General features: G+C 50.9%; 1 protein-coding gene across 1 annotated transcript in view; it reads left to right on the forward strand.

The window, feature by feature from the left end:
• Positions 1 to 12,515, forward strand: part of LOC108550777 (calphotin) — a 58,196-nt gene extending 45,681 nt beyond the window's left edge. Inside the window, exons 5-9 of the mRNA XM_017904634.1 lie at positions 7,235 to 8,282; positions 8,475 to 9,955; positions 11,522 to 11,695; positions 11,995 to 12,060; positions 12,151 to 12,515. Coding sequence (XP_017760123.1) covers positions 7,235 to 8,282; positions 8,475 to 9,955; positions 11,522 to 11,695; positions 11,995 to 12,060; positions 12,151 to 12,195 — 2,814 coding nt within the window. The 3' untranslated portion in view covers positions 12,196 to 12,515. The remainder of the gene's footprint in view (positions 1 to 7,234; positions 8,283 to 8,474; positions 9,956 to 11,521; positions 11,696 to 11,994; positions 12,061 to 12,150) is intronic.

Genomic DNA, 12,515 nt, shown 5'->3' on the forward strand with positions numbered 1-12,515 from the left:
TCTTCCACCATTTTCTTCGTCCAGGTAAAACGGTAACGCGCTCGAAGAAGGAGGAGAAGAGGTTCGGTCGAAAGTACCAAGCGTGACTATACTTCCCTGTCCATAATCCGCTTATTTTTCTCTCCTCTTTCGTTTCCTCTCCTCTCTCCGTCTCTCTTCTCGCTCTCCCCCCTTTCTCCCCCCGACTCTGCCCCTTTCTGCGCTCCCGGTGCACACACACGGTTCGTGCATCTTTCTCTTCCTGGTTTCACCGTCCTCGCGTAGGTGGTGCATGACGGGTTTCCCCTGCCCCCCGCGCTCCCTTCTGACTCTCCCTTCCTACTCCTTCTTACTCCCTGTCAAGGGGGCGGCTCGTACACTCTCGCGGAGCGTGGGTCAACTTTCCTCTTGTCCTCTTCGCGGTAATTTTCGTCGGCGTGCGAGATACGTGCTTCGAAGTAAAGTCACAAAGAGTCGTCCCGCGACTCTCTCCTTCGATCCTCCGCGTCTGCACCCACCGATCCCAATCGATCCCAACCGATCCTACGATATCGGTACCCCCCGCGTTGCTTCCGTGCTCCCCCTGGCCCGAGAAAGTCGACGAAACGCGAGGAAAAAAGAAGGAAGATCGATGATCGCCGTTACCGATATATCTCTCGATGGAGGAATTCGCTCGGTCCGATTGCTCCTGTTCTCTTCCTATGCTTCACCTTAGTTAGCTAGATCTATCCCTCTTCTCTCCCCGGGTGTCCACGTGTGTATCAGTAACACGCTCCTCTCTTCTCTCACCGAGACGTGGGACGATCCTCCGTTCGACTCTATATAAACGACTGCGAACTGGCAGGCTGGCCCGAGTAGTTCGCCAACGGCGAACACAGTTCGTACGGATCTTTCTCTCTGTTGGCTCGCGCCCCGGTGATCGTGCGTGCGCGTGCGTGTGCGACGCAAAGGTAGCCCCGGCGCGCGTGTGTGTCCGGTTTCGCCGCGGAGATCTCGCCGACGACCAGGAGAAAAACGCGTTCCAGTCGATTCCTCGCGGAGTATAATTCGGAAAGCGGGGCACGTTCGCACGCGGAAATTTCGCGTGCCGGAAACGGCGCGGCGAATATCGGCCGCGCGAGAAAGCGCATACGTACGCTCTTGCCGGCTCGCGCGTGAGTCATCTTTGAGCGGGTATTATCTGTCGCGCGTCGTAGCTCGCGAATCGAAGTCGTGCGCACTTTTCTGCGTGGTATCTCTCGCGTGTGACGACGCGCGTATAAATAGTCGATGGTTAAGCAGCGGCTCGGCTGTGCGATCTCGAGCTTTTCGTTAGTTTTCTATATATAGGTCGAAATAGCCGTGTGGACGCTTAGTCGCGGACTCGCGTATATCCGACGATAACGTAATTCTTCTGGAAGCTTCGTCCGTTGGTCGTCGGCGAGAACCGGAGGAGAGAATCGGTGATACGTGGTCGCTACCTACGCGATACTTTCTCAAGGACTGCTGTATAATCTGTAGGGGTCTCTGCGAGGAGGAAGTGCAATCGAATTTTCGCCAGGATGGAGTCGATCGCGAAGGCAGGCCGAAGTGTGGGCAGTGGTGTATATCGTGTGGCAGGTGCTTTCGCTCGAGGAGCTAGAAGAGTTTTGTCCTACGTGCCTCTATTGGGCGTCACTGCGCTCCCGCCGGAAGTCCACGACGCCGAGTCCTCTGCGGTACGACCACTCGTGGCCGGAATACTGTTTCGCGTTTCGAACATCGTCCATTTCTTAGATCGTTTCGAATCCTTCCGCTCGCTTTTCGTCCGCGAGATTTGCCATTTAACCGGAGACGATACGCGCGAATCGTCCATCGAACGTGTGCGTTCTCGCGATCTCTCGAGAGCCGCCTGCTTCCGGTTGCGCGATACCGAAACGGAACGAGTGCGTTTCCGGCGCAGATTAACCGTTCCCAGATGGCCACGCCAGCGGGAATTAATGGCCGTCGTATCCGTCCGAGGTCGCGGTTAATTTCGCATTGTTCGCCGGGTTATCGACTCGGCCGAGAGAGCAACGAGAGGCGGAGGAGACTCGTTTCACCTGAATACTCGATATTTTATTTACGCTCGCCGCGACGACGTCGTCGATCGATACTGTTTTTACGTAATAGTCCATTGTTCGACGCGTTTGGAACCCGCAGCGGAAACAAAGGTAAACCTACACCGGCGTCGCGTGGCCGCGCGATACGCAAAAATAGTCGGCGGAGCGAGCGTGGAAGACGGTGAAAGCTCGCGAAATGTTTTCTCGGCTCGCGAAGCTCAAGAAGAACGCCCAACGACCACCGCCTCGAACGAAAATAGCGCGAAAAGATCATACTCGCCGAGACTTTCGTTCGCCTCTCGCATACCGCGTGGGTGAACGCGTTTTAAGGTTTCGCGTATCGAATTATACGCTCGTGCTCGAGCGGAATGAACGCGATATATAGCGCGTTGATCCACGCACAACCGTTAGGCGAATCGCTGAAAATTAATACCTCGCCGAATTAGTCCGCGCTGCCCGACGAGAAATTTAATCGCGTCCCCGGTCTGTCGCCAATCGAATTTACCACCGATCGCTGATCAAAGGCGGCCTCGTGATCGCTCTCGCGATTCCTCTCGCGATTCCGTCCATTCCGTTAATGGCCGATCGTCTCTATCGAGTCCTCGATCCTGGTCTCGAACCGGTGCCCCTTAGCGTCCGTGAAAATTCCATCGGCTCGCACTCGGAGAATATCAACACTTTGCTTGCATGCACGGGCACGGTTTTCCAAGTTTTCGAACGCGTAGCGAGAAAATCCAGCTTTCTCGCGTACCAGTTAATTTCATAATTCACGAAATCTCGCAAATCCATTTCCAAAGTGGGTAAAATGCAATGAAATAAAACACGAGTCGAAATTGATAAAATTAAAAAATAGGATAAAGTAAAGCGCAAGTTCCTTCAAAGTCGCAGAATGCAGTTCTTCGCAGTTTATCGCGCAACTGAGATTACAGTCTCCCGCTTTCAACGTTTGTTCTTTTTCCGACTGTGATCACAGTCTCCCAATGTGTTAAGGATCGATTATCAACGACCCTTAGGGGCCCCCAGTTTTTCGCGCGATTTTTCCCGCGTCTGAAAATGCCGAGCAAAAATCATCGAACCATCTCGGGTCCATTAATCGTGGTCGATGCTCGCGACGCTTCCAGCCGGGCGTTTAACCCCTTGACTACTGTGGGCGCCTATGGGCGCTTAGAAATTTTGCGTTTGTGACACGGAGGACACATATGTACACTTTCAAATTTTGCGTTTGTGACGCGGAGGGTGTCTATGGACGTTTAGAAATTTTGCGTTTGTGACACGAAGGGCGCCAATGGGCACTTAGAAATTTTGCATTTGTGACACGGAGGACACATATGGACACTTTCAAATTTTGCGTTTGTGACACGGAGGGCGTCTATGGACGTTTAGAAATTTTGCGTTTGTGACACGGAGGGCGTCTATGGACGTTTAGAAATTTTGCGTTTGTGACACGGAGGGCGCCTATGGGCACTTTCAAATTTTGCGTTTGTGACACGGAGGGCGCCTATGGACGTTTAGAAATTTTGCGTTTGTGACACGGAGGGCGTCTATGGGCACTTTGAAATTTTGCGTTTGTGACACGGAGGACACATATGGACGCTTAGAAATTTGGCGTTTGTGACACGGAGGGCACCTATGGACGCTCGACGTAGTTAAGCTTTTTGACACGGAGGGCGCTTGTCTTCACAAAAATGGCGCACACGGTAACTGAATTCCTGCCGTATGGTACAGCGGCTGCGTATGAAAATCTGTCGTAGCGAAGGGGTTAAACGAGGGAAATTTTGGTCGTGACCTAGCGTACGCGTAGCTTGATAATTAGGTCTACGTGCAGCCTTGCCGATTTGCCTTGGTGCGGATATTAAATGCATCTTTCCTCTCGTCGGCTCCGTTTACATGCCAAGACCGATATTACTGTCGGACACGCTCCGGTGAACCGGATAAATACCGCTGTCGTAATTCAATTCTAGGGAAGGTCGGTAAATAAAAAATAAGCAGAGAAATAAGAAAAAAAGTGGAAGAGCGAGGAAAAATAGGAGCGATAGAGAAGAACGGGGATAAAAAGAACGGTTCTGCTTACCGCGAGCTCGCCACGGAAACGGATCGTTCCGCGACGTACGCATTTAGCCCTGGACAATGAGTAATCAGCGACAGAGGGAACGGAAGGGTGTTTCGCGAGAAAACGATGCATCACTGATCTTTTTGCCAACGCGTTCCCCGATGCCTTTTACATTGTCCGAGTCATGCTGCTCCAACTCCTAACATACCGCTTCCGGCACGTTAACGACACGTTTCTCCGTTACCATTTTCCATTTTCCCCTAAGGAAAAGCGAGAAACGACGCGGAGGAAGCAATTAGTCGACGCGGCGTGAACACACACGCGTGATAACCCTGCGACGATGGAGCGTTTGCGAGCGTGTAACGCAGGGTTGATCTCGTCGGTCAGGGTTGAGGCTGCGTTTCCGGTCGCCATTGCGTCGTAAACTCGCCCGCTCCGCGCAGATATGGCGTCTCGGGGTGGCGTGGACCAGTCGACAGTTGTTGCACTGGTAACACGTGCCCGTGCCACGCGTCACCCTAGCCGATATTTTCTTTCCACACAGGAAATTGATTCCAGTATCGGTCCTGACGTGGCCCGGGTACCAGCTGTTACTTGGCTGATGTCGAGGTAGGATAATTCGCACGGTTCAACGAGTCTGACGTCCGACGACGTGTATCAACTAGGGGCGCAGGAACGCGAGTCTATTACTTTTACGACGTTCCTTAATTTCTTTCCTTTTCCCTCGTTTTCTTCCTCTTTGCTCTCTCGTTCCGGCGAAAATGTATCGCAGGAGCAAGAATCGCGGGTAATATAGACGGATAACGACTAGCAGCGAGAGCGTAACGAGAGGCTTTACGGGCCCCGTCTATTACGGTTCTAGACGTTATATATACGCCGTACGTCATATTTCCGTGCCAGTAACACGGTCGATAAGTAGACGAATATTCCGACACTCGTCTTACCGTACGCTTTACCCGAGATTTAACTCGATGCTTGGACGGGATTCAAGCAAAGTGTCGAAATCAGCGATGCTCGTTTAAATATATTTCGGTGTAGCGCGTAGTAAGCCAACGAGCTCGTAGGTTCTCCCTTTCCATCCGCGTGTCCACTTGGTAGCAGGTACTCTGCGTTGCATGGAAGAAGTCATCTGACGAATCCCCCCACCAGTCCAACCATTCTAACATCATGGCAGAAATAGAGTAAAACGCTTCCCTTATCGGTAGAATTGATCCCTTCCTATCAACGATGTACTATGTACATATTTTTTATATTTCTGTTGCATCGTGTGATTTTTTTAAACGGTTATCTAGTACGATGCAATTATATAATTAATTTATCATAAAAAATACATCTTAAATTTTAAATCAATTTTCATAAACGATGTTAATTATTATTACTTTCGTACCTCTTTACTTTATAAATCTTTGAGCTATTGTCATCTGATTCCTTATTCGACTCACTGCTTTGTATTTCCAATTCTAGGTCTTCAGTTGCGTCTTCTATTATTCCATCTTTCGCCCAATATTCGTGTTCCAGTGTTTCTACGTGTTCACAAAATCTTTTCCAATCATTCGGTGTCGTTTCGTTTATTGCCTGGCGTAGTAGTGCTACCAATTCATCGTAAGTTAACTCTGAGATAACGTTCCTTTCAACGGATATCTTACGCCTATGTTAACGTGTCACGTTACCGAACTTGGAGATAGTAGTTTTGGAAGTGTCATAGAAGAGTGAGTATTACTAACGAGAGTATAGGCGGAGCAAGTGGAATACCCCTCTTGCCCCGCAACCGAACGACATGACTTCTTTCCTGCAACGCAGAGTACTTGGTAGCAGGTACACACCGATATCTAGTTTTTGGCTAACGCGAGTTATCGCCGCTAACCTAACCTAACACTTAACCCGCTCGCGCTTGGTCGCCGGCCAATGGCGGACGCGTGCACGCGGACCACGCAGAGGTCGCACCGATCGCGCGACCGATCTCGCCGCGAGAGGAAGCGTCGAGGAGGTAATCGGAAGTTTATCACCGCGATGCTTCTTCCTAGCGAGCAGCCGCGGCGCGGACAATGGCCCGAGGTTCTGGCTACCGGCCAGACTTCGCGTTGTCTTTTTAACAGCCTCCCCGGAGGTTTAGCCAAATTTGTAACGCGAATTTGCCCGCGCTTTGACTCTTCGATCCGTCAGTCGTTCACCGCGAGGTCGAGAAACTCTCTCTCTCTCTCTCTCTCTCTCTCTCTCTCTCTCTCTCTCTCTCTGTCTTCCCCAGACGCCGTTTTCGCCCCAGCCAGGCCACGCTGTTGCCCGGAGTTAGAGGAGAGCTGGCCTGGCTGCTGGAGAAAGTCGCGCGTGTGCTGGCGAAACACGGGCGAATCGGAAACGTCTGAGAAAAACACTCGGGTTTAGAAAGCCCTCGCGCGGAACCCTTCACAGGGGCTGTAATTCTTTAAGCGAGAGGCTTACCCCTTACGAAAATGCAGCAACGGCCAGAAGGGGTTTCACTTAACCAGCCGATCGATACGCCAGGTCTAGGGACGATAAAGCACGCGCTGCGTTCCGCGCGTCCGGTTTCCGTTGCCCTCTTCCACTCGGTTTCCAGAATTCATTTCTAATGGACCTCTTCCTCGTCTTCTTCCGAGTATCGGAAATTTCGACTGTAGTCTAGGACCAGGCACAGTGTCTACTATGACCGGAACCCCGCGGTTCCTCGCACGTTCTTATCCTTCGGTTTTCGGGGGGTACGCGTTTGGAGAGACGCAGCGAAGCGTGTTATTAATAAAATCGGAATCGATTATGCCTCGCTTGCAAACTACTCGTTGACACAGTGACACGATTGGCCACCCCTGAAGGGGTGACGTCCGTACCACAGCACCCTATGGTTCATTCCCTTTTGTGCCCTGCGCGTGTCCCTTATGGGGGTATCCACCCTCCTGTGAACCTCTCTTGTCTACGAGTCGCTAGGTTGTTCACCCTTCTTTCTATTTGAATTGCTTAGAGAGCATAGCCCGGTCCCGAGAGCATGGGCGACACAACTGTTAAGTTGCACACCCTTCGCGACGAAATGGAAAAGAGAAAAATAATATTCCTCTCTCGAGCGCGTACAACCCGCGAATATTCCGCTCTTCGCGTTAATTTCGACGATTGACTAATTGGCACGGAATCGTTGCAGGGTGGCGAAGAAGCGGAAAATGGATCACCCACGGCAGGTAGTCCTGTGGAAGAAAAATCGGCTGTAAGTAGTCCAACAGCGGAGAACGAGGCCGCACCTGTAGCAGCGGCGCCGGCAGCAGCAGCAACAGTAGCAGCAACAGCAACAGCAGCAACAGCAACAGCAGCAGCAGCAGCAACAGCAGCACCGGCGACCGAGTCGAAGGAAGAAAGCGCAGCATCGGCCGCTAGTAGCCCTACCGAGGAAAAGACAGAGGAACCCACTCCCTCTGCCCCAACTCCCGTCCCTGTCGAGGAAAAGAAAGAGGAGGTCGAAAAAGTCGAGGCCGAGAAAAAAGTAGTCGAGGTCAGTCCAGCCGGTGGTCAGTTCGTACCGGACCCGGTAGAAGTCTCCGTATTCCGAGTCCAGACAGTCGCTACGCCGTCTATCATTGAGAGGAAAACCAGTGAGGATATTCCTTCCTTGCCTCCGTCCAGTCCACCACCGACCCCCATAGATTCGTCGCCTTTGCAGCAGGCTCAGCAGGCCGCGGCGACCGCGACCGCGCTGGCGGAGGCCCTAAAGCTGCCTGCCGAGGCTGCTGACAAGGATTTAATTACACCGTCAGCCTTATCTTCCCGCTGCCCAGAGCGTAACGACCCGTCAACACCAGCCGCGGAATCTCTCGATACGACTCCCCACAGACCGCCTAGTTCTCCCGTTCTCCAACCCCGTACAGGATCGACTCTTGCCCCCCCGAGTGTAGAGGCTCTGCCGGTGGTAGACACAGACGCGCCTAATCCTCCAACCCCGACTACCAACAACGTAGAATCGCTTAGCGCCGGCCACGTCACCGTCACCGAGCTCCACGATTCCAAGATTGCCAACACCGATACGCACGATCCTCCTAGCCTTCTTCCGACAGAGCGACCAGAATCGCCATCTTGCAAAGCCAACGTCGTCGACCAACAACGCGTAAAGGAGATTCCGCTTCCCGAGAAGAGCAATCTCGTAGACGAGATGTCTACCAAAGCCGATGCAACCCTAAAGTCTCCGACGCCTAATGCAGGTTTACCCGAGAAAGCGGTGGCGGAAGTGACCGAGGAACAGGTCCCGCAACCGACCGTCAGAGCTAGCGACACGAGTAGCGCCAAATCGGTGGAAAAGGAAGCGTCGAAAGTGGTTCTAGAGACCGTGGCGAAGGAGATTGTCGTCGAATCTCCGACGAGCAACCTTGGCTCTGCGGAAAAGGTGGTAAAAGCTGTAGAGCAGCTCTCGCAGGTGACCAGAGTTTGCGATCCGAGTGGCGCCAGAGCGAGCGAGAGCGAAGCGTGCGAGGATGTCGTAGAGAGTGTGACGAAGGAAATTATCGTCGAATGCGAGAGCAAAAAGATACCGGGACCCGTAGACGTGAAGGAACGAGTGAAAGAGGAGCTGGTGGAAGAAGTGATCGAGCCGAACGAGGTTGTACAAGAAGAGATCGAGCGAGTGGAGGAAGCCGTAGTGGATCCACCGGTTCCGACGATCGACGCGATCGTGGAATCCGAGGAGGGTCCTATCCCGGCGTCCGACGAGACGCTGGTAGAGGCAAAGCCAGCCGTTGTGATTCCGGAGGACGAGGATATGCCGGAAACGGTGGAGAACCTGGTCATCACCGTCGCTGATACTTCGAGGGTAGATAGCGAACCGGTGGAAGTAATGGCGATGGTGGAAGACAAATTGGAAACGGAAACCGAGTCCGACGTGGCTATGCCTACCGAGGAGATCCTCGTTTGCGAGGTGGCGAAAGAATCGAAAGATCCGTTTGTTCCTAACGAGGCGACCTTTGCTCCGATTCAACCGGTTAACGACCCCATAATAGAAAATATCGTGGATAAGTTGATAGACGTACCAGAGTTGACCAGAAGCGAGGAGGAACCGATGCCTCCGCCCCTGCCAGAATCACCCGTGCCTATCTCTCGGGACAAATTCGATCCCGAGAGCGTGAACGTAGCGCTCGATTCGAACACAGTGCCTTCTCTCGTTGTTGACGTAAAACCTCCGATCTTAGACGTAGGAAACGCTCAAGAGATAGACGGATGCCCCCTCTCACTGCCAGAGCAGCAAAGCACAGCGCCGAACGAATTCCCGGATTTCTCTGTACCCCTGGCAGACGACGTATCGTTGATAACGTTAGACGTGAGCTCGTTGAATCTTATGGACGAGAAAGAGGCGTGTCTGACGAGCGAGACGCAGACGCGTTTCTCCTCGTGCAGACTGGAAGAGGTTCCTAGTCCCACGGACGATCTTCCCCCGGCCCCAGAGGACACGGTCCAACAGCACACAGATTCCTTCAAATATCCCTTACCACCGGAAGAGCTCTCTTGCCCGCTGAACGCGTCTGAAATGAACAGTGAGCTTCCAGTTGCCGTTGAGAACGCGCCCAGTTTGAGAAACCCGACAGAGACACTACCGATTTCGCCCAGAACTCCCAGTCCCGTGTCCAATGTCAGTATCACGTCTGGCCTGACAGCGTCCACAAAAGACTCCTCGCAAACACTGTTGTACGACGACCAGAGCAATCGAGAGTTCAAGATGGAATCGGTGTCGATAAGCCTCAATTCGTACAATGAGTCCGACATTGAATTAAAGGAGAGGTTAGCAGAGTCTCTGGCGGAGACTGAGAAGCAGGAAGAGAGCTCGGTTTCGTGTCAGTTGTCGAACAACGCCACGTCGTCGACTACTATCCAGGAGACCCATCAGGTGACTAACATGTAACACAACCTCCTGGCATGAATTCAGGCAGCCAAATACCTTTGGTGGCGCCTCGTTCCAAGTATCTCGTCGTACGGTCCGCACAAACCAATCGTCTCTGTGAATATAGTCTGAAAATATCGACTCTATATCCCGTTTCTCCCATCTCCCTATATACATATATATCAAATATTCTGTCCGGTGCTCTGTCGCTCGACGCACGCGCGAGCTATATATACACACACACACCTTCAGTTTGAACCTCCGCATATCGAATCCCAGATAATCGACCATTACATCCGATATCTCTCGACATAATGTATCACCTTGGCTTATGACGTTCTCTCGACGAAGGGTAATCGAACGAGACCGAAGACTGACACACACGCCGACGTCTATGGGTTTTTGCACGCAGAATTTCATCTAAAACGAACAAAACCTCCTTGTACTCGGCGTATCTCCATGCACGATATGGAACACATAGAAAATCCAAAAGCCACTCGATCGTGTCAGCAACATGTCCTCCCTTTCACGTGGTATATATGTCCTTTCTCTTTCTCTCTTTTTCTCTGTCTCTTACACTCTCTATTTCTCTCTCTCTCTCTCTCTCTCTCTCATTCTCATTCTCATTCTCATTCTCATTCTCTCTGTCTCTGGTCCTTAACACGCGATACCATCGAACGTTATTAAAACGAGAGGGTCTCGTCGAATGCATCCTTCGTTCTGTCGAACGTGATTAACAACGTCTACTCTGTCGCTGACAATTCCTATGACGCTTCCACCACCAACCACTTACCATGAACAACCGTTACTGCCATCACCTGTGTTGTTTGCCTCTTGGTTTTCTTGACAATATTAACACGACTTGTTATTCGAATCGAGGCGCTAAAGTAGAGCATTTGTAGCTCGACACATAGATATATAAACGAGCAAGAAAACATATTCGCTGCACTAGTCGAGAGTCCAGTTTCCGTAGAAAATTTCTTTTTCGTCGGAACGCTGTCACTAATATAACATAGCCGCTCGACTTAGACGAATTTCTAGCGTGGATCTCATTGATAGACGTAAACTTGAAACTAATTGTATTACACGCCAAATAGACGTTCTTAGAACTTAATTTATATTTATGCCATATAGAACTTATTAGACATCGATACTATCATATGCTCTTTCCGTAATTGCATCTGTTGTGTCGTAAGCATCTTGTATTGCGCATGCAGAGTTTTCTTATCCGAGGGTTTACCAGCAGGTGGTTTCCAATTCTTTGCGCTGTTCGAGAAGCATGAGGTACGATTCTGTCCGGCCATGTGTATGTGTGTGTGTGTGTGATGGGTGATATCGTCCTTTCGTTACGACTCCGTCGTCTCTACACACCTGTCGTGTGGGTCCGTCCGTCCATCCCTGGATAACGCGTGTATAATCGTTACGTCGTTGGTTTCCTATAACGAGAGATGGCCCCGACGGAATCGTCCTTTGCGTCTTTTGTCCTCGTAGCATGCTGGGATTTGGACTTGTTGCGGACGTGTCAGGTCTCCCTCTATCGATTACTCTAACGAGCAGACGTATGCGTTGCAGAGCACTCCGGAACCCGAGGCACCAGTAGAAAATAACGTGGCCGCTGACACCACGACAGAGAGTTCAGGCGAAGCTATCGTCAAGGTTACGACTCCAGCCGTCCCAAGCGAGGTACCCGCCACTCTAGTACCATCTTCCCCGGCCATCACCGAGGACGTTGCCTCGGTAGCCATGGTAATATCGCGTCTGTCCGATTTTCTATGGTTACGCGTGCTCTGTGTGTGTAGCGTGTCTCCCAACTGTGTGTTTAAATGTAGAAGAGCGAAGTTACACATGATGATCGCCGATAGATCGTTCACGCGGGTCAGCGTGGCCGATCCTGAGGCCATTAACGCAGTTTAATGTCCACAGAAGAGTAGAGAGCGAGGGGCCATCTGATCAGTGCTTTAATTAATTCTATTTTCCATCGCGAAACCGCGCCGTTCCTTCGATAATACGATTATTAATACGTGCCCCGTTTCTTTTTGTTAAAGGCTATCGAAGAGATGGACATATGCGATAAGGCTATTGCGGCGGCAACCATCGAGTGTAATACGAATGTAAGTAAACTGGGAAATATATTAACGTCGACGGACACTTGTGCTTTTACACTCTTATCAAACGTGTGATTTATTTTGCTCTGTTCGCAGGAAATTATCGCGGAAGCACGTTACCAAAACAACATAAACGAATAAACATCGCTAACCGAATTGTATTTTGGGAAGAAGAAAGTTCTTTTCTCTCGTTAAAACCAAAAAAGTATATTATATAGATATGTATATTTGGACCATTCCTGCAACTAAACAGAAAATAACGTTCTTTCGTTACGAGCAACAAAAAAGAATAAAAATAAAGGGATAAAATAATGGAACGATGTGACCGCGACATCGCGAGAGCATATAGACTTTATAGTAGGCCTATTAATAATTATTAGACGGCATTTGACGGTATTTGACGGCAGGGCGAAAGAGAGGGAGGGAGAGAAAGAGAGAGAGAGAGAGAGAGAGAGAGAGAG

Source organism: Eufriesea mexicana, unplaced genomic scaffold (genome assembly GCF_001483705.2).
Source record: "Eufriesea mexicana isolate 0111107269 unplaced genomic scaffold, ASM148370v2 scaffold2928, whole genome shotgun sequence".
NCBI classification, from domain to species: Eukaryota; Metazoa; Arthropoda; class Insecta; order Hymenoptera; family Apidae; genus Eufriesea; species Eufriesea mexicana.